We start from the raw sequence: 20,435 nt of genomic DNA, 5'->3' as shown, positions 1-20,435 counted from the left end.
AATAAAAGTATTATTGGTCTGCTCCTTTCAATGAACATGTCCATATTTAATATTGTTTCACTATCTAGATCAATTTCTTCCACTACAGTATATTGCTGTTAGGATGGTGCAACTAAATACATATTCAATGGATAAACATGAAGTGGGTGCTTACATCTAGTATACAGTATGCATGCTGGCTACAGGCAACAGTGTGCAGGATTTATATTTGACAGTAATATGAAGGCTTGAACTGTGAATTAAAATGTATAAATGGTGCTTTAGTATGTGAAACCAATAGTATTGTTGAACAAAAAACAAAGATAAACAGCGGCAGAGCACGACTAACATAAATATATCTCACTCTATTCCGTTTCTATGGCTCTGAGTCACAGCAGGGACCAGGTGACCAGATCTGCCGTATAACGCACACAACTGTCGTAAAATGACGCGACACTTCCACCGCTGGCCCTGCACTGCTAAACAGGCGTGGGATTGCTGAAGCATTACTTGATAGATTCACTGTATTCTACTATTTTCTTGAGTTTACCAGACTCGATCTGGCGCAGTAATTACGGACGAGCTTTGTGACATTTGAGGAGCGCGGTAACGGCAACAGCGACCATCGAGGATGTTTAAAAAGTACGTTGCTGATTATTTCCATGTTGCAACGTTAGCTAACCACAGCTAGGTGGCTAACGCTAACTTATTAGCAATCGTGTCTTCAAGTTTGTTGTCGGCTCAAGTTCAATTAATTAGACATGAGTTATGATGTTATGTGAGGTCCTCTGTTATTACGTTCGACGAGGCTTGTACACATATATATTTACATGTGTCACTGCTGTGTGATCTATAATGGAGCCTTGTTTTTAACAACACAGTGCCTTGAATCCAAAATCCAAGTTGTGTCATCCTGAGACAATTGTGTACATTCAGGCACATCTCAGACTAGACACGCTTATTATTAGTGTAATGAATTTGAGCTTATAACAACCGTTTTCTATTCACAACGTTTTTAAAACTATCTACATTTTTAGAATGCATTTAAATGAATGTGAGCATTATATGTACCCTAAAATGTATGTATTTGTCTGGATGAGGTTCAAAATAATATTCTTTTATGTTTAATATGTATAATTGTTTATCGATTGTTATTTTGTTATGGAAAAAAAATAAGTGCCTGCTGTTCTTCTATAAGACTGTAAGTTCATATTTTTCCCCAAACATATCTGCATACTGTTGATATTGGCTTGAAAAAGTAATATCTGAACAAAACCAACATTGTTTACTGCCAATATTTGCCTCAATGTTGAATCGGTGTACTCCATTGTGTATGTTTGATGCATGTTTGCCTACATAAATGAAAAGTTAAAAAAAAAAGGAAATGCCACAAAACTTGTTCTGTTTGTTTCAGATTTGACGAGAAGGAGAATGTCTCAAACTGCATCCAGCTGAAAACATCTGTGATCAAAGGCATCAAAAATCAGCTCTTGGAACAATTTCCTGACATTGAGTCATGGCTTAATCATATAATGCCAAAAAAGGATCCTGTCAAAATAGTGAGATGGTATGACTCATCATTTCATTTCTATCATCACGTTGCTCACATGAAATCAGTTTTCAGTATAGTGGATTTTCTTCTCCAGTTTTTATATTGCTGTTCTTCCCACAGCCATGAACACATTGAAATCCTGACAGTGAATGGAGAACTGCTTTTCTTCAGACAGAGAGAAGGACCCTTCTACCCAACCCTCAGACTGTTGCATAAATGTAAGTTCTTGTAATGCTAACTGCTTGATGGTTGTGTTTGAGTTTCCTCACACTGATAATAAATGATCTTTTTCTAGATCCTTTCATTCTTCCACACCAGCAAGTAGACAAAGGAGCCATTAAATTTGTCTTAAGTGGAGCCAACATAATGTGCCCCGGGCTGACGTCACCAGGCGCTAAACTCTACCCAGCTGCAACTGACACTGTAGTTGTATCCTTTTATTCATGATGCTTTCACACTATGAAATATAATAATAATAATTGTGTTAATATTTCTTCATTCAGAAATATAATATCTCACCTTTCTTCCACATTTTGTCACTTATGTACGAGTTTCTTTAACAAGTGGATGCAGGCCATAATGGCGGAGGGAAAACAACTTGCACTTTGTGTCGGCGTTATGAAGATGTCTGCAGACAGCATGTAAGATATTATTCTTTTTACACAAGCAAAACCACTGTTGCTGCTCTTGTGATGCCTGATCTTTGTCTGTCTTTTGCAAACAGAGAAAAAGTCAACAAGGGAATTGGAATAGAGAACGTTCACTATTTGAATGATGGATTGTGGCACATGAAGACGTATAAATGATGACAACACCTGCAACACACGCCCCCCTCCCCCCCTGGAAAGTGTGGAGCTCTTGTCAACAAAGCATGAGCTACCCCTCAACTGTTTACACCTAAGGACTTAGCTGTGTAACCCGATGAAGGCTATGAATCAATTGCTAAATGCACAAATAAAAGAAAGATCTTGCTTTAAATCGTCATCTCAGTTGGTATTTTGCATTGGATCCAATTTAAGGTCAAAGTACAAGGTTGTAAAACAAAATGCAGCTGATGCTTCTGTATCTCTTGCCAGACGGCAGCAAGATGAACAGGCTGTTTGGGTGCTTTGTGTCTTTTAATGTCATTTGGGCCCTTCGCAGTCACCTCTAGTCACCAATGATGTTCTGGGTGGTGTAATCACCCACTGTAGAGCCCCTCCGTCCTGGGCAATGCACATCCCATACCAGTGTGATAGGGTTCCAGTCAGGATGCTTTTTGTATAGTCCTCTGTAGAAGTTAACAAGCACTTGGCATAGAAATTTAATTTTTAAAGTTTTCTCAAGCAAATACAGCCGCAAGATTGTTGATTTCCTCTCTGAAGTCTCATTGTTGTTTAGAATCTGGACGATGACGGTAGTGTGGTCAGAAAACGGTAGCAGTCAAAGCTATACAGCGTGAACATGGGGGGGTTGAGCACATAACCCTGTCGGGCTCCGGTGTTGAACACTAGAGTGGGGTCTGTTTGTGAGGAGATATTAGAATTTAATGAAATGTAGACATGATCCTCGATGGACTGGCGGCCTGTCCAGGGTGTCCCCTGCCTTCGCCCTATGTCAGCTGGGATAGGCTCCAGCGCCCCGCGACCCTAATGAGGATAAGCGGTATTGAAAATGGATGGATGGATGGTAGACATGATCATTTTTTAAATATTCATTACTTGGTTTTCATCTAGTGTAGTTGGGACGTAGTCTGTCTACTCATCAATCCAGGATATGAGCGTTGTTACACAACTCGGGGTGGCACGATGTCACTGGCTCACCACCGTTAGACCTGTTTGTCTCCTCTTTACTGAGTACAGCGGTTCACTGTCTGTTGTTGGATAATGTCAGGGGGAATTTCCACTCTGGACAGTTTATTAGGTACACCCAACTAAAAATAAAGAACTATGCATAAACATGTTTTACAATTCTAACGTTGATTCAACTTTAAGGGAATTGTAAAGGTTTGTGGATCTTTTGAACAGTGTTGCATAATACAGAGAAGTGTTAATGGCCAATAGCTATAATGCTAATAACCGTTGTTATAATTTGACTACATATTTCAATAGTACAAGGGTATCAATGATAACTGCAATACTTTTATTTCTCACTTGACCAGCAAAATATGAATATACATTATATGTAAAACAGAGGCCTGCAATATAATACATTCACAGTTCTATATCAAATTAGTTCAGTTTAACAAAGCAATCCTTACACTGTAAAAATATTTCCCTTTACCAAAAATCATTGTCTGCTTGACAAGGTGTAAATCATTAACACCTGGAAGCTACCACTCTTGTATAATTTTTGAAATTTCTCTATAACTTTAACAGTCTATGTTGGATCAAATCAGAAATGCAAAAAAAAAATTATATATTTTTAAAAAGGAATCATCTTGTCAGGCCGACACCCAGACTTTGTGTCTCTTCTAATGGACGAGTCAACACTGAGGATTATTATTTTCCATGTAGCTGTGAAGTCCAATTCTTCATAAGTGGAGGAAACCAAGTACAACAGGGCACGCAATGCACTTCATTTAAAGCTGGTTTGGGCCACCACATTGAATATAGGTGCTTCCATACAGTCTTTAAATCAGCTGGGTGATCTATTCTCAGAGATAAAAAAGAAGTTACTCGTAATGTGGTTAGGATGTCGAAGCACTGAACAGTTAAATAATTAAAAAGAAACAATTTTCAGAATAGCCATCACCTTATAAATGTAATGCAGCTTTAAGACCACAAAAAGACAAACTTTTAAAATACATAACGATACCTAATACTTCCAGATAATCTAGGCTCATGTCACACGTTTGCTATATGTCCACGCTCTGTCTTCATTTAAACGGACGGCACACCCCTCGACTCTCTTTACCTTCACCACAAAGGAACGGGGTGCTGATTGGGCGAAGTGCAAAAAGATACAAACATACATAAAAGTGTTATTCCCATCTAGGATCCAGTTTTAAAAACAATTAGAAAAACCACCGCCGCACAGTTAGGTTTTGCCATCATAGAAGCAAAACATATAAAATGCCACATCAACCTCGAAGCGTTGAGTCTCTAGTCATTATCTGAACCATCTGGAGGGTTGAATACTATTGAGTCATGAAAATCGTGGCCGTAAGGACGAAGTCTGTAAACTCCAAACATCATGACCTGCATTTGATTGGGCGACATCCCGTTGAATGTGACGGCCATGTCAGAGCAGCAGTCCTCCACCACATTACTGGGGTTGGCCTTCATGCTGTCCGTTATCAGGCTGTCCACACTCTTGCTGTTGAACAGGCCCTTTCCGTGTGCGTCTTCTCCGTTCTCTGCGAAGACACCTGTATATTTGAGACACACGGCCAGCTGCTTGTCCTCACTCAGCTTCCACAGGGCTCGTCCTCTTTCTGGACATTTGTCTTCATCCTGGAACACATGCACAAGCCTTTTGAGCGCTTCGTAACTTAAAACAATGCCACTGTCGTACGCCACGTATTCAAGCTCCCCTGACTTCATCGCGTTGCCGAGGTAGAAGGGCTCGCTGGGATCCTTCGCAAGCACCAGGTATTTGAGGTTCTCGATGATGGCAAACGTTGTCGCTTGTGCTACAAAGAACCAGCGCAGGTCTCCTGCGTTCTCATAAGCATGCTTCAGAGCTTTACGTAGCCTCGCCCAGTCGTCGTTTTCATTCAGGTCAACCGCCTCGAGCGCTTTGGAGGACTCGGAAGTGTAAAACACAGCTTTGTCACAGTGTTTGCTCCAGGTGTCCACCGCAGTGGCCCAGTAAACAAGGATCTTGGGCTGGACCATGATGATGCAAGAGACCTGGACTTGATTGCTAAACTCCTGCATGTGGCCGTCAGAGAGGCGGGTCAGCTCATCTTTACTCTGGGCCTTGACATGATGATGATGATGATTATTGCCGTCTGTCTCGGACTCCGTGCTCAACCTGAAGCTACCCAGCAGTGACAGAAACAAGCAGAAGAGGCCTCCCATGGCCATCCCCTTCATGAAATAACCTCCTTCAGACAACATTTTGGCAGCAGACACTGGACGAGAGAGAAAATGTATTAATTTAGCTGTCACCTCAAATGTCAACTTTATAACCAGTTGTGTTGCCTCTGATTCTTCATCATCTCATACTTATAACTTGTACACAATAAGAAGGCTGCACTTGCATGGTTAAATATCTAATAATATATTTACCATTAAAGACAAAATAAATTTAGGTTTATTTACTATTTTAAGTATTCACACATGAGAAGCTGAAACCAAAGAATTTGGGCTAAAAACATTACGGAATTCACGACTAATTGATAAATCGAGTAATCGTTTCAGCTCGAATGTTAATATTGCTTTTCATTTTCAGCCTGACGAATCAATTACTTTGCAAGGCATGTCATTAAATCCCTTCACCTTTTTCTGACATTTCACAGACAATAACTTCAATTGACATTTGTATCAACAAATTAATTGGCAAATTACTTATCGCTGCCCAATTTTTTAAAAAACACATCAAATTTTAAATTGGGATGACCAAATATAATATGCCAACTTGTGCATGACTTCGCTCAACTGCAACTTCAACAGAAGAGCCAATTATAATCGAAAATATTGCACTATTCAGTTGCAGAAAAGTGCCCTTTTCTCCTCTCAATGGTGGAACATGATGATCGTATCCTCATCAGATGTGTGACCGGATACTTCTGTGTCTTACTATAACTGTGGAGCCTAAAAAGGGCCCGAGGACCTACACGTCATCTGAATAACGGGGGCAGACCGTGCAACACCTTTTTCTCCTGCTGTCAGGTTTGCTTCCAGTGACCAACAACTCACTGCACCCTGCATTTAGCCACTCAGCCTCTTCTGTCAGTGGTTCAAGTGGAATATAAATATATATATATTAACTTATGTGTCCTGCTTGTCTGCAATCGACCTACATGTAAACATGTTACTAATGCTTTTAAAACCCGTGTACTCAAGGGATCCTTTTAAACTACCTGCCCTGTTGTTATTCTCATGTATTTTAGGACGCCTTTAGTAACAGCGGTTATTAACATAATAATGTCCATTGTCTCTATAAACTATTATTAATAGTGGACATACTGGTTCATTGATTGCAGCTCTATTGAATGTTAACGGTTTTTTATTAAAATGGCGTTAAGCTTCCTCGTCTTGTTTAAACGAGTTGAGCAGCTGGTCATGAAAGAGCTTGACCTAAAGCAAACACCGCTGAGGTTTGACCCGTCCACCCGCTCGTCTACATGCAAGAGGAGCATTTATAGACAGCCAGCGCGAACACGAAGTCGCCATGTCAGCTACCATGACTTTATATCAGAGAGTTGGAGCAGCTGATCTCCAACTGTTAGCCTCCAAACGTCGCGACGCTCCCACTGAACGGCTAACTCGGGGGGGGGGGGGGGGGGGGGGGGGGTCTTGTTAGCAGCATACACACAGCGGTAAACGAGCGCTTACTGTACCTCTCTCTGTTAACGTCGACCTGCCGGGTGCTACTCCTGCTTTCACCCGTCTCTCTGCTCCCACTGCTCGGCGAGACGTCCGGGTCGGACAGTTAATTAACAACTAGGGAGGCGCAACATCACGAATAACGAAGTTGAACGCGCTACTTCCGCTGACGGAGGTCACGTGACTCGTTCCAATAACACTGTCACGGTCTTTTGTTTATGTGATACGGAGCCCAAAAAACGGTGTTAACAATAATAAGTAATATGTATACATGATGCGTATATCAATAGAATATTAAATACATGAATAATGTCACTGAATACATGGCGTAAAATACATAAATGATCTTATATATTGTGAAATACTTGTAAAGACTTATAACGTATTATATTTATAATAATAATAATAATAATAATAAAGTAAGTAATACCGTATTATTAATAATAACAATACGTTATTATTAGTATTTTAATATCTCAGTATATTTTATATTACATTTGATTCATTGATTTCATTTTTACTTTATTTATTCATAAGATAATTTCATGATGTCTTTATCTACACAAAATGAAGGAAGATTGTGTATTTTGTTCAAATGCAGGCTCTGATTATGTTTTTTTTTAGTTGTGGTGTTGTACAACTGGGACAACTTCACTCCCCCCAATCAAGACCGAACTCTAGTGTTGACATAAAGAGGCAGTTCTGTTTTTTGTTTTTTTATTGCAGGCACATTTCTGACAGATATACAAATATGTATTAAAACTGCACATATGTTGCACTATAACTACATTCTAATGTAACTAGAGATGAAAAAAATTATGGTTTTTTTCAGATATTTCAGTGTTGTTGACTGTTCCACTTTTTTCATTTAAACAACTGTATCGCGGCCAAATAGGTAACATCATCAAATATATTTAACAAAAAAGAGTATTTGAGTATGTCTAAAGCCCAAAACATGAATACAAATCTGTGTAGCAGAACATTTTCCCACACCATTAATCATCTACTCAGATTTATCTTGACCCATAAATTCAAAACCATTGGACTAAAGTACTTAATTGTATATAAAGAACATAGTTGCATAACAATTTTATTAACAAATTAATAATGTGATAATATGTTAGCCACAAACACTTTTAATTTGCTGATAGTACTTGTCCTTACATAAATGCACCACTTATGACCTAAAATGTACATTTCCTGTGACCACAATTTACAAATCGACAAAAGTCCGGTATGTAATTTTAGCAGTGAGAATAAGTTCTTTCCTTTTCCAGATGAGTAATTTCTCTGTCTGATTTAAAGTCACTGCTTTGCTCTTGTCATTGACTGCTCAGAAGCGAAATGTATCAAATGTTGTTGTTTTCAAAACTGAGGAGACAACCTTATAAATCACCTAATGCCACGAACACTCATCTGAGGAGCATTAGTGACCTTTCAGTTTGACAGAAAGCCCAAAGCCTCCTCCAGTCCCCGAAACCTCTTAACTTGTTTTGTTGGTAAATGGTAAATGACAAACAATATCCAATACGCTTATATGAGAAAAGCAATAAATAAATTTACTCACACTGTAATTTCTCCCAAAGGACTCAACATCAGTAGAGAGGAATTTGGACTGCACACGACAGATCTGCATTCGGAAAAAGCTTCCGTCCTGAGTCCATCAGGAGGACTGTTTGACCTCTCCTTGGCCGTCTGTCACTCGTCTTCAGCTAAACCTTTGCACTGCCCTGTATATTTAATATTTACACTTAAAAAAAAATGTAACATACATTTCACATATATATATATATATATATATATATATATACACAAGTTTAAGTTAAGCTACTGGCATTGCGCTTAAATATCTCAACAGGTGTTAAATGGACTCACAAGTATATCTTGCAATAACTTTAATAAATCGTAACTTTTCATCCAGTGTCAGCTTATGGTCTACATTTTGATTTGATTCATGAATTTTGGTTTATGAAAAACTAATGAGATCCCATCAGCCTCAACTGTAGTTCTCGTTTAGTGTAATTAGCAAATGTTATTTCAAACAAATGAAGAAAAGCACTCTATTGTTCCAAATCCAGCAATCCTTGTTTTTCGCACTAAATGTTTCAACTGTACAACACTGCTTTGAATTTAATTGAATTTATGTGCAAAGTGCGACTTATATATTGAAAGGGTGGCAATGTACTGCAACCAGGAAATATAACTCAGCTTTAATCAACACATAGAAATGAAAATGAACATTCCATGTCCATACAGGGTTATGATGCTCCACAAAGAACAAAAAGCACGGCACAAGAACGATGCATAACATTGGTTGTACCTTTAACTCCTGACGACAACAATTGCAACATATTTACGACAATATGATCTATTTGCTTTCTCAGACGATCACAATTAAATGCTTTAAAATTGTTAGTCATTCAACACAAAGTGACGTACAAACCTGCAGCGACATACTTCCACCTGCTGTGTATCTCAGACATGAGCAATGACACTTTGGAGCAGCCCATCACACCGAAATGGTGTCAGACATAAACCATCAGAGCTCTGCTGGACAGCCGCTGATTACTGCAGCAGAGTAAACATTTGTTAGGCCTCTCTGTACAAGCAGAGATAGGCTCTGGCTCAATTGACAGGCTCCTCTAAATTGGGTCTATGACGCCTGACCCTTCGCGTCAAAACCATTAAGAGGGAGACTGGGTGTGATGATAATGTATTGATCAGATTGTGATGGATGGCCACTGAAGATATATAAGGGAAGTTCTTCGCCAAGCAGAGTTACAGACTAGATCAGTCCATCTCAAGATAGAGGCACCATGATTTCTGTAGCTCTGTTCTACCTCGTAGCTGTGATTTGTTCTGCAAGACGGACACACGCTCTACCTCTGTACCCCGATACTGACTTGGAGCCACAGGCGGGTAAGACTCTTTTTATACTGTTTGCAACACTATTTACTCTGCATGTCTGTTTTACTGTGTCTCTAGCTCAGTTGGTAGAGCATGCACCTTAAAGATGAAGATGATAACATACAGAAAGTTCATGTTCTTCATAAATGTCCTTTTAGATGAGGTTCTATCTTAACTTTACTAAAATATTTGAATGTCTTTTCTCATTTTTACTCTTCAAGATTAAAAAAAAAAAAACACACATAACAAAAGTTATTCTGCTGCAGGGATCTTAATGTCACAATGACAGGATGATGAGAGTACGATGTATTATTTTAACAGATTTCATTCAGAAAGTTGTGTCAGAGGTGCAGGACGGACCCAACACTGCTGAGGGGGAGCAGCACGAGGTGAATAATCTGTATCCTCTACTGATGCAGCACAATGGAGCGATGGAGTCCTGGAATAAAGGTAATAATAACACAAATATTATGCCGATAAATCAGGCACATATGGACAACAGAATGATTTTGTAACTTTCGATTTTCACGTTTTATTTTAAGGAGCGAAAGATTCAGCACAGCAAGACAACTTTGCAAACATGGTGAGGCTGATCATCTCGGACACTTTAACAACAAGTATCGATACAGCACTATATAGCCTACTGTAGAGACATGCAAAGAAGAAATTAAACGTGAAACGGCTCAGAAAGATCTTAGTAGAGATTTAAATGGCCAGATAATGTTTAATTGGAAGGCTGTTTCAGAGTTGGGGGCTCTGACAACACATGCATCTCCTTTAGATTTGAGTCTTTTTCTGATGGGTTAGTTGCAGGATCTGTGATTTAGTGTAGGTACATGTGAGCAAATGCTGGAACCAAACCACTGAGTGCTTTGAAAGTCGAGCCGACAATACTCAAATCAACAAGAAGTCATTGCAAACTAAACAGGGCTTTTGTGATCAATGTGGTCCAGTTAAAGCGCTGTCTGTAGTGCACCACAATATATAAGCAGCGTGTTTTTTTCTTGATTTTAGGTCAAGGACCTCAGAGAAGCCGTCTTGAAGCTGGAAGCGGCTGACAGGTTTCGCTCTCAGGGTTTTCTTAGATCGGAGCAGAACTTGCCAAAAGCAAACAAAAGAGGTGTGTGACTATCAAACACGCACCACACCTGCTCTTCATGATGTCTCTGTTGTTCTTATAATGCAATGTTCTAATCAGAAGGATGTTTAACTAAGGCAGTGGTTCTCCAACTGTCGGGCGTGCCCCTCAACTGGGGCGCCGAGGTATTACAGGTGGGGCGCGGGGGGCAGTGCGGAGAACTGTACATCTTTACATTACGGTTACGGCGTTAACAGGTTACGCGTGCGCATGCGCGATTGCGAGGTCCAAGATCCTTTAATGCTGCGTTCACTCCGAACGTGTGAACGCAGCATAAGACTCACGTGTAGCTTAGTAGTTTAGCACAACGAAGAGACACTTGACAGGAGGGAAAATAAAATCAACCGCAGGCGATGCAGATGAGGAGAGACCAGTCTGTGTTGTTCTAACAAAGTGATTGCACTTTTTATTTCTTTTTGTCTGATGGAGCAATCTGGTTTACTTGAAAGTGATTGCAATTTTCTTTATTCTATTATTTGAAAAAGCACAGATGGAGGAGTCACAAACAGTTGTTATTTCAATAATATTCAGCATAGACCATTTAGTTACAATTTTGTTGGGGCGTGGGCAGGGCCGGAGTGGGGCCACTTTTCAGCCCGTGAATTTCAGGCTCAAGACCAGCCCACTTTTTCCATGGTAGGGGAAATTGGATAAATGAAGCAACCGTTCAGCTCTTACTATCCTGTAGTTATTTTAAATTAATACCATGGTCCAACAAATAATGTAAAGGTTAAATACAACAATAATAATCCACTTAAGATGAGAAATTAACAAAAAATATTCCACTATTCCACAAGGATAGGTTGATAAATTAACAAAAGCAGAAATAAATAAATAAAACATTTGAACCATATCCCACTCTTCAACAAAGAGGCATATTGAACTAATGTTTACAGTTCAACTCACAGTACAGTATACAGACTGTCTTATCTGCTGCTCCGAAGCTACAAAGACAAATTAAGTCATATTACTGCATACTTCAATATCAATATCAATATTATATATCAATATTTGCAAAGTCTATGGATCGCCATATTTTGGGTGATATAAAAAGGCTAATATTTTAAAATAATTTAATATTTTGCTTGGGAATAGGTTGACAACGCTATTAATCAACGTTAGCCGAATAGCTACGTTGCTAATCATTAGGCCTTTGTCTCTCTTTACCAGTTGCCACTTGTATTTGTCCTCTTGAAAATAAATTAGTAAGCTTGGCACATTTGACAGCATCCTCCTCCAATGCCTTTCTTTTTTTCAACCTGGCTTCTTCAGCCCCTCCTGCCCTCTTCCTCCCGTCCATCCTCCCTGAAGCGAATCGCTGCGGTCGGGCCGGCCCAGCTATCCGTAGCCTATCTGAGAAAACCTTTTGGAAAAGACGGGCTACGGACCGAACCAACTCTATTTGGGAGGGGAGAACTTCCTCGCATGGTACACTAGTTCTACTATGCGAGGAAGTTCTCCCCTCCCAAATAGAGTTGATTGGTTTAATAATGGACCGAACCAACTCTATTTGGGAAGGGTGAACTTCCTCGCATGGTACAACCCATGCAGAGGCTGCGGTGTCCGAATGCCGAACGTGTGTAGCCCACTTTAAGAGAAGGTGAACTAACGTGACAAATGTCAACAAATACATTTCTCGACCGGCCCAGAAGTGAAGCGGCCCACCGGGAACTCTCCCGATTCTCCCGATTACCCACCCCGGGCCTGGGCGTGGGGCACAAACATCTTTCTCCCTCCGAAGTGGGGCGCGACAGAAACAGTTTGAGAACCACTGAACTAAGGCATGGCTACACACACGTACACACACACACACACACACGCACACGCACACACACGCACATGCACACACGCACACACACACACACACATGCACACATTCTTAGAATGACATCAGAATGTGTTATCAACTGTAAATTAAACCTTTACTGCTTATGACTCATAAAAGAGGAGGCATAAAGTAAATTGTTACCATAAGTAAAGTATAAGTACATAAGATCTTTCTGCTCTTTTTTTTAAGGATAATTTATAAAGCCCCAAATCACAAACTTCCTTGAAAGGATGTTACAATCTGTACAACATATGACACTCTACTTACCTATATGGAGAAACGGATTTACAATATTAAGTAATTATTATATAATTTGTATTAAGTGTAACAAGTTTAAGAAATGTAAAAAGTGTGGATTAGAATTTAACAAATATGACTTGAAATGTTCCTTGAATTTATAGCATGTTTCTGGAAGTACTGTGTCACCAACTAGAGCCCAGCCGCTGCCGGACGTTTGGTGTGATTTCTGCACGGCCAGTTTGGAAAAGCGCCTTCACTCTGCATCATCGTTTCCCCACCTAACCGTATATTCACCATCTTTACCAAATCAACAGATATATTTTTGTGGCTGAAAATAAACTTGAATATCATAAAAGCCATTCATGTGACTTGCTTTTGGTTCTGATATTTTAAGGTAAATAATATTTACTGTAAGATAAGTGTTATAAGCACACACAAAAAAATCAAGGTTATGACAAATGAATTTGATATTCTTTATTAGTATGAATCATATCAGATACAGAAGTGTGTGTAATGATTTGTATAGAAATTAAACATTAGGTTTCTGCAGCTGTTGCTCACACAAACGCAATCATATAATGAGGGTGTTTTGATCATAAAAAGTTTGGAAAAATATCTATTTACACTATAAACAAAAACATAAATTGCACATGTGGCCTTTTCAACGTGGCATGAAGGTACCATCTGTCTGTGAGTGACTATGGATAAACAGTCAATACATACAACCAATAAAACATTGTGCCTCAACATGTCCCAAAGTCTTACTGCAACAACAGGGGAAGGTTTTTTCAGGTGGAATTGTGATTCATTGCCACAGTTGATTCTTGTAGGTTGAAGCGCCCTCTGCAGATCACCATCTTTACATAAACAGTTAAACTGAGAGAAAATAGGACAATAATTACAGACAATCCAAAAGGTTTTATTTCCTCTTGTTGGCCGCGTTGAAGTACGTTTTCTCGATCTCAATGTCGGCTGGACACGTCTGTTTGAACTCCTCTCTCTGGTCGGCGTTTTGAAGGTAACGCCACACACCTGTGAACTCTGCGGGAATGTCAAAGTCGCAGTACTTCTTGGCAGCAATCTAGAATTAAAATTAAAAGGAAGATCAAACAGATCCCTAAAGAGCAAAGAAGTACTCTACTCAAGAAAAAGTACCAATACAACAATGTAAAATTACTCCTTGTTATACGGTTTAATATTAACTCCAATGCATCATATTTTATGGTCATTACAGGTTTCTAAAATTAAAATACAATATTCCTCTTCAACACAGTGGAGTACATTTATACATCATTGAAATACTCAAATAAGCTGTAAAAGACTCCTGAAAGTAAAACAATGTAAATGTTATCAGCAACATGTTTTAGGTATCAAAAGCTGGCCCTCGTGACTGATATATTATGATAAATCAGATTAGTAATGCTGATGCACCAATTTGTTAGCATGCATTTAATTGTTCTCGCTGGTTGAGGTAGTTTTAACTACTTTATACAGTTCAGTAGTTTAGTCCAGTTTGATTTAATATTTAACAATGCATTGTATTTTATAAGCAGATCATATGTTTTATATGTAAAATTAAAATATGAAAAATAACATGGGACTATAGCTATCAAATTAATTACTTGCGGAGTAAAAAAGTGCAATATTTCCCTCTGAAATGTAATGAAATAGCAGTTTAAAGTAGCATAAAATAGAAATACTCAAGTAAGTCAAGTACCAAGTACCTCAAAATGTTACCTTAGTAGAGTACTTGAGTACTTAGTTACTTTCCACCACTTAAAGACAATTTAAAAGCCAAGAAACAACAAAAGAAACTATACTATACTATAAATGACCCCAAAATGAAATCTCACCCTGATGACATGCAGTTTAGGAAGCAGGTTGCAGTCAGCTAAGGTGAGGCGGTCGCCGTCCAGAAACCTCCTCTTAGAGATGGTGAAGGTTCCTCTGGAGTTGTGGTCGACCTCCTCAGGAAGGGGCGAGATCAAGTAGTTGTCCAAGCGCTTGAACTCCCGCAGCAGGTTTTTCTCGTGGACTGAAGGGTCAGAGACACAGAGATTTGTTGAGTTGATTTTCTGTAACTGTGTGGTGTAATGCACCTACAGGTGAATCGTAAGGTAAAAGCGCTTTTACTGAAGTATTTAACTACAATTTTGAGGTACATGTTATGCTACTTTATACATTTACTCCATTTCATGTGTTTAACATCCGTAAAAAGTTATTTTGTTGATTTTATAGTAATTGTTATCCAACCAAACCAAATATAAATCCAAATCAACTTTACCTCAACCAGATACAACATAAAATACTGCGTAATGTATCACAAATAATAGTACAATAATCTAATACATAGATAATATACAGAGCCATTTTCTGCATAATGAGCATGTTTTACTTTATATCAGTGGTAGAATAAGTATTTTATTTTAGTAAAAGTATCACTTCCACAATATGCTCATTATGCAGAATAACCCATACATAGTTTTATCTTATTAAAATATTGGATTATTATCACTCATGTATTTGCAAGTAAACATTTATGTTTTTCTCTCTGAAAGTTAGTGAGGTAGAAGTATAAAGTAGCACAAACTGGAAATAAAACTATATAAAAGTAAATAAAAGTACAGCACTAAGTATTCACTCAGTTACTTTCCACCGCTGATTAGTCATGTGATAACACATTGAAAATCAATCAATCTATTTTTCAATATTATTCTTATTATGTAACAATAAGATTATGTAATGAATCACAACAGTATCCGACTTACAGGTGTTGTTGGGGTTGTTCTTGATGAAAGCAGAGAACTTGGCAAAAATGTCAGCACCTACATCAAAGGACTCTTTGTTGAGCGGGCTGAGATGAGGATACCTGCGGGGGAGAGAAGGGAGCAACCTGGGAGTCAACTTCTTTGACGTGAATAAGCCAGCACCTGATTAATATTTGTGTCACGATTAAGTGTGACAATACCTGGGAGGGGCCAGTGTTTGTTCAAGAAACTCTTCAATTTTGATGAAGTCTGTTTTGAGGGTGCCGTTGTAGAGGAGGAAAGGAGGGTTGGTCCCGGGGGCCAGGTCTTTGAGCTCAGCTGGCTTCCTGGAGAGAGAGGACGTAAACAGATGGAGGAGAGGAGGGGAGGGAGGGGGAGACATCTGACTTATTAAATGCATTCATACAGTTCATTCAATCAGACTGTTATCAATCACATCAAAACGGAGAGTGCGTTGGTTATCGAGGCTGTCAGAACCAAATGCGGCTCTGTGGATTGATGATCGTAACTTTGGCTGGTGGTTTAGTGTTGAAAACACACAACGCTGGGAGTGGTCAGCGGTTTAAAAGGCCCGTTGTGCGTGTGTGTTCTGAATCATTCAATTATCAACATCCTTTCAAAGTTTCCTGATCTTATTTGCACACCGGTAATGACTTAGAAATTCACACAATAAAGCCGTAAATAAAGAAGGTGTTTGTTTTGCAGCGACACAGAGTTCTCTGTACACCTGGGCCTTACGGACTCCTCCCTCTAACCTCCGTCAGACAGAGTGAGCGACACACCTTTGATAAGTCAGAAAGGGTTTGGGCTACTCTCAATTTCTCTCTTGTTTGCTTCTTAATAGAGTTCTGTATGAAAGTCCCTGAGACCAGATGCTCAGGAAGTGTTTTTGCCAGAGGAGGGGAGCTTACTTCCTCATATCAACAGTGGTCACTGTAAACTTGACTCCTTTCAGCCATAGAACCATGAAGAGCCTCTGACAGAAGGGGCAGTTCCCCACGTTCTCGCCATCATGGCCAGCCTGAAAAATACAGAAAGTAATGTTTAGTTTTATGACAACATGGGCCGCAAATGTCCTGTTTCAGCCAATGAAGCAATCACCGTTTCTCTTATCCGCTCATCTGCTGATAAACAAATGATTTTGGAAGTGAAAGGTGTGTCTGGGCGGTTTTCTCCACGGAAGGAAAAGCAGGAATTGTGTAGCAGCAGAAAAGAACTGACTGTCTCCTCCATCTTGATGTCAAAGGAAAAGTCTGCTATTTTGAGATATGATTAGCTTTCTTGCAGGAAGTTAGATGAGAAGATTAATACCATTCTTACTGCTAAATATGACTAAAGCCAGCAGCTTTGCTCAGCTTAGCATTACACCTGGAAACAGTTAGCTTGGCTCTGTCCAAAGAAAACTAAATCCATGTCTGTTTTATCCGACAACGAGGGACATGCGACGGGCCATCTCTTGGCTGGCAGCAGTCATTTTCTGGAGTCTTGTTTCTGTCCGACGAAGATATAATCCTGCAGACAACCCCCATAAAACCAGAAATAGTCATTTCTTATATGGACAAACGAGATTTACCATTTTAATTAATGATCTTTATTATATTAGGAGAGAGACAGTATTTATGCTCAACTAAGTTAAGTTAGGCATCTGCTGTATTTAATATACAGACATGCCATTGGTATTGATCTTATCATCTAACTTTCAGCAAGGAAGCAAACAAGCATATTCAAATAAAAAAAAAAAAAAACATTTCCTGTAAGAGACTATAGTCTGAGTGCTATAACTACAAAGATACATAACATACTATCTACAGCTTAATGTGCTGTCACTTGACCTTGTTTTATATATCAGAAGATACACTGTCCCAGAACACAATGTGCACATGCAGAGAATGAAGACATCCTGGTGTATGTTAATGTTTGGCTATTAGGCAACAACATGAGGTGAGAAATAAGGGAAAATGACTTTTTGTTTACTCCTCCATATGGAGGACTATATCTGAATGTGTGCGTCAGTAAAGTGGGTGTGCCTGGTTCATGCTGGGTGCCAGTCCGCCTGCATCAGCTCCGTCTGTGTGTGCGATGATAAGGTGGACTGTCTGAGTTCAGTGGTAAAATGTGCTGTGACCCTCAGCAGAGGTACAAACACATCTGTGGGAGAGGTATCTTCAGAAGGCACCCATCAAAAAGAGAGCTGCCCTATGATTGATCTCTGTTGATTGATCTGTAGATCGCTGCCCTTTTACAATACTCATGAAAAGTGAGGAGCAAATCCTTTGTTTATTTTCCTCTAAAAGAGAGGATATAAGACAGATACATTAAGAGACATTTCCTCTGGAATTGAATCAAACACGTTAATTTGACAGTGAAATCAGGTGGAATTGACTTTCCCTCACACGTTACAGTCAACTTCTCCTTTAAAGTATTTAATGAAATTGAAAAGAAATGACTGACCTTAATGAACAACTCGATGCTTGGCTCCTTGTCAGAGTTCTGTCGAAGTGCCATGTCGTCCCAAAAAAAGTTAAATTCACTTTTTTCAGTCAAAGCTTCCCCTTAGGAAATCACCCCAAAGAGCTGGAGAGAGAGCGCTCTGAAAGCTGATAACAAGTGCTGCTTTGGTTTCAAGTGTTTCTGCGGCCGTGGATGTCAGGAGAAAGTGTAACACCTCCCGGCTGGTTGTGTTTTGTCTGAGGGCTCCTTGAAGCTATCGCTCTGAACATACTTCACTAGTCAGGGGGAGAGGGAGGACCCAGAGAAATGGGCGGGGTACTCCCTCATATATACCCAATGCCAGAATCTATGAGCTTAAAATAGGTCCCTCTGCATATTGCAATACACAGGAACTGATAACGGCATGTGACTCAAAACACAAATTCGGATCATTAATTTGGGCCCCACACAATCCAACAATGATAGACATAAGCAGCACTTTTCACAGGAAGGCTGCACTTATTATAAAGCAGTCACTGAGAGAAACAGAAGATAGACCCAATCTAATGTTAAGGTAGAAAATAGCCTAAAGTTTCATATCAGGTTGACTGAGTTTGTTTTGGCTACAGGAATGCAACAACATAATTAAAAGTAAAATGTCAAGTGTCACTTGCCTTTGGTTTTCGAATGAATGTTTTATAATGCCAGGTGTGAATTATTTGTATTCTATTATTATTATTTCTTGGAGGGTCTGAATATCCCTACCTCCGCTGAGTGAGGTGTATATTATGCTAATTATATCATGTTGTCTACTCCCATAGAAGGTCAAATTGGGTCTTTCAAACAAAGACGGGATATTTCAGGGGTATTTTGGGAAATGCATCATGCTGAAGGGAATCCCCTCAGTGTTGTGGGCATAAAACGAAAGAGGTGAAGCAAGTATTAAAACAATCCTTTTTTCTTTACAGTTAAACGCATTCGATATTTTCTTTCAACTGAATATAAGATTTTTTTTGAAGTGGTAATTAGTAATGATTAATAATTTAACAAGAACAAATGAATGTGGCGGTTTCCTCTCGAGCTTGGGAGTGAGGCTTCAGCTCAGTATGTGTTTCTTGTAAAATGCTCTAATTTACAGTAAAGAGGGAAAAGGAAGTTTTATGGCAAAATCACCACGTTGTTGTCTTGACTTCCCTAAATAAATAAGACCAGCATCATGAGCAGAATTATGCAATGTATTACTAGGAATTTAAAAAATAAGATACAAGGATCTCCATGTACTTTGTTTTAAGTGGCTCTGTGCCATGAAAAACAAACCCATCACATTGAAATTCCAAACAAATCCTGGAGATTTGATGACTAGCAATAGACCATCACAGGAAATATTACAGAGGCAGAGAGAGTTGTTGAAAAAATGTATCCTCCTCTTTGCTTTTAAATATCTACAAAGTCAGGGAGGTTATGGCCTGAGAGTTTTCAAATATCTGGAAGCTAATCTCCCTTTCCACACAGTGGTACCACCCCTCCTCCAAGAAGACGGTGTTGAGGGATAATTAGTCTCTTTATTGACACATTAGTCTCTTTATTGACACATCCTATGCACCTGATTAAAACGTGGCTTTCTCAGCCTCCATTATTTCATCCACTCCTCTGCTATAGGGAGTGTTCATTGGAGATTGCGTGATAAATTACCAAAGTGCCTTTCAGATATACATTTTGATTCACCATCACAAGTGGCTGCTATAGCGCTGATAAAGTCACAGTCACTGGTGAATGACTTCGCAAGGATTAGGTGTCAGTGTTTGGTTGGTATGACAACAGCCGTCACACACAGGGTTGAGTAAGAGAGGAAACAGAGGCTGAAATCTCAGCGTTTATAGTAAACTGGAGCCAACTGATTCTGGATATGCAGAGAGGACGTTCAACAGGAGAGATTTCCTCAGTGTTTCTGGAAAAAAAACTTGTCAGTGACCTTTCACTTCCTCTTCCACAGACAAAAAGATAGGAAAACTCATGGAGAGATACACATATCTACACTGGACACACAGAGCAGCTGGAAGTGACCTCCTGGAAACAAGTGGCTTATCTCCATAAACAGGACCCTTACTGTTGACAACCT

The 20,435-nt window shown here is 39.3% G+C and overlaps 3 protein-coding genes across 4 annotated transcripts; 1 reads left to right on the top strand and 2 right to left on the bottom strand.

Annotated features, from left to right (window-relative positions):
- Positions 1–425: 425 nt before the first annotated feature.
- On the top strand, positions 426–2,509 carry mcts1 (MCTS1 re-initiation and release factor). Its single transcript, XM_034543778.1, has 6 exons — positions 426–621; positions 1,394–1,546; positions 1,652–1,749; positions 1,827–1,960; positions 2,105–2,172; positions 2,256–2,509. The coding sequence occupies exons 1-6, from the start codon at positions 611–613 to the stop codon at positions 2,335–2,337; spliced, it is 546 nt and encodes a 181-aa protein (XP_034399669.1). The 5' UTR covers positions 426–610; the 3' UTR covers positions 2,338–2,509.
- A 1,120-nt stretch (positions 2,510–3,629) lies between these two features.
- On the bottom strand, positions 3,630–7,192 carry c1galt1c1 (C1GALT1-specific chaperone 1). The gene is made up of 2 exons (XM_034543777.1): positions 7,020–7,192; positions 3,630–5,588 (listed from the first exon to the last, which is right to left on the bottom strand). The coding sequence occupies exon 2, from the start codon at positions 5,572–5,574 to the stop codon at positions 4,615–4,617; it is 960 nt and encodes a 319-aa protein (XP_034399668.1). The 5' UTR covers positions 5,575–5,588; positions 7,020–7,192; the 3' UTR covers positions 3,630–4,614.
- Positions 7,193–13,717: 6,525 nt separating this feature from the next.
- clic2 (chloride intracellular channel 2) lies at positions 13,718–18,621 on the bottom strand. Of its 2 annotated transcripts, XM_034543818.1 has the most exons (7): positions 18,338–18,621; positions 16,988–17,398; positions 16,798–16,907; positions 16,087–16,212; positions 15,887–15,987; positions 14,972–15,153; positions 13,718–14,199 (listed from the first exon to the last, which is right to left on the bottom strand). In XM_034543818.1, exons 2-7 carry the CDS (start codon positions 17,117–17,119, stop codon positions 14,038–14,040), a joined length of 813 nt encoding a protein of 270 aa, XP_034399709.1. In that variant the 5' UTR covers positions 17,120–17,398; positions 18,338–18,621; the 3' UTR covers positions 13,718–14,037. The 2 variants fall into 2 exon arrangements, with proteins under 2 accessions (XP_034399709.1, XP_034399710.1); XM_034543819.1 differs by lacking the exon at positions 16,988–17,398 and having other exon boundaries at positions 18,338–18,616.
- Between the last annotated feature and the right edge of the window lie 1,814 nt (positions 18,622–20,435).

The sequence above is a fragment of the Cyclopterus lumpus genome, chromosome 10 (assembly GCF_009769545.1).
Source record: "Cyclopterus lumpus isolate fCycLum1 chromosome 10, fCycLum1.pri, whole genome shotgun sequence".
In the NCBI taxonomy this organism is placed as follows: domain Eukaryota; kingdom Metazoa; phylum Chordata; class Actinopteri; order Perciformes; family Cyclopteridae; genus Cyclopterus; species Cyclopterus lumpus.
Note: the sequence above shows the minus strand (reverse complement) of the source record. Positions and strands in the feature narration are given on the sequence as shown.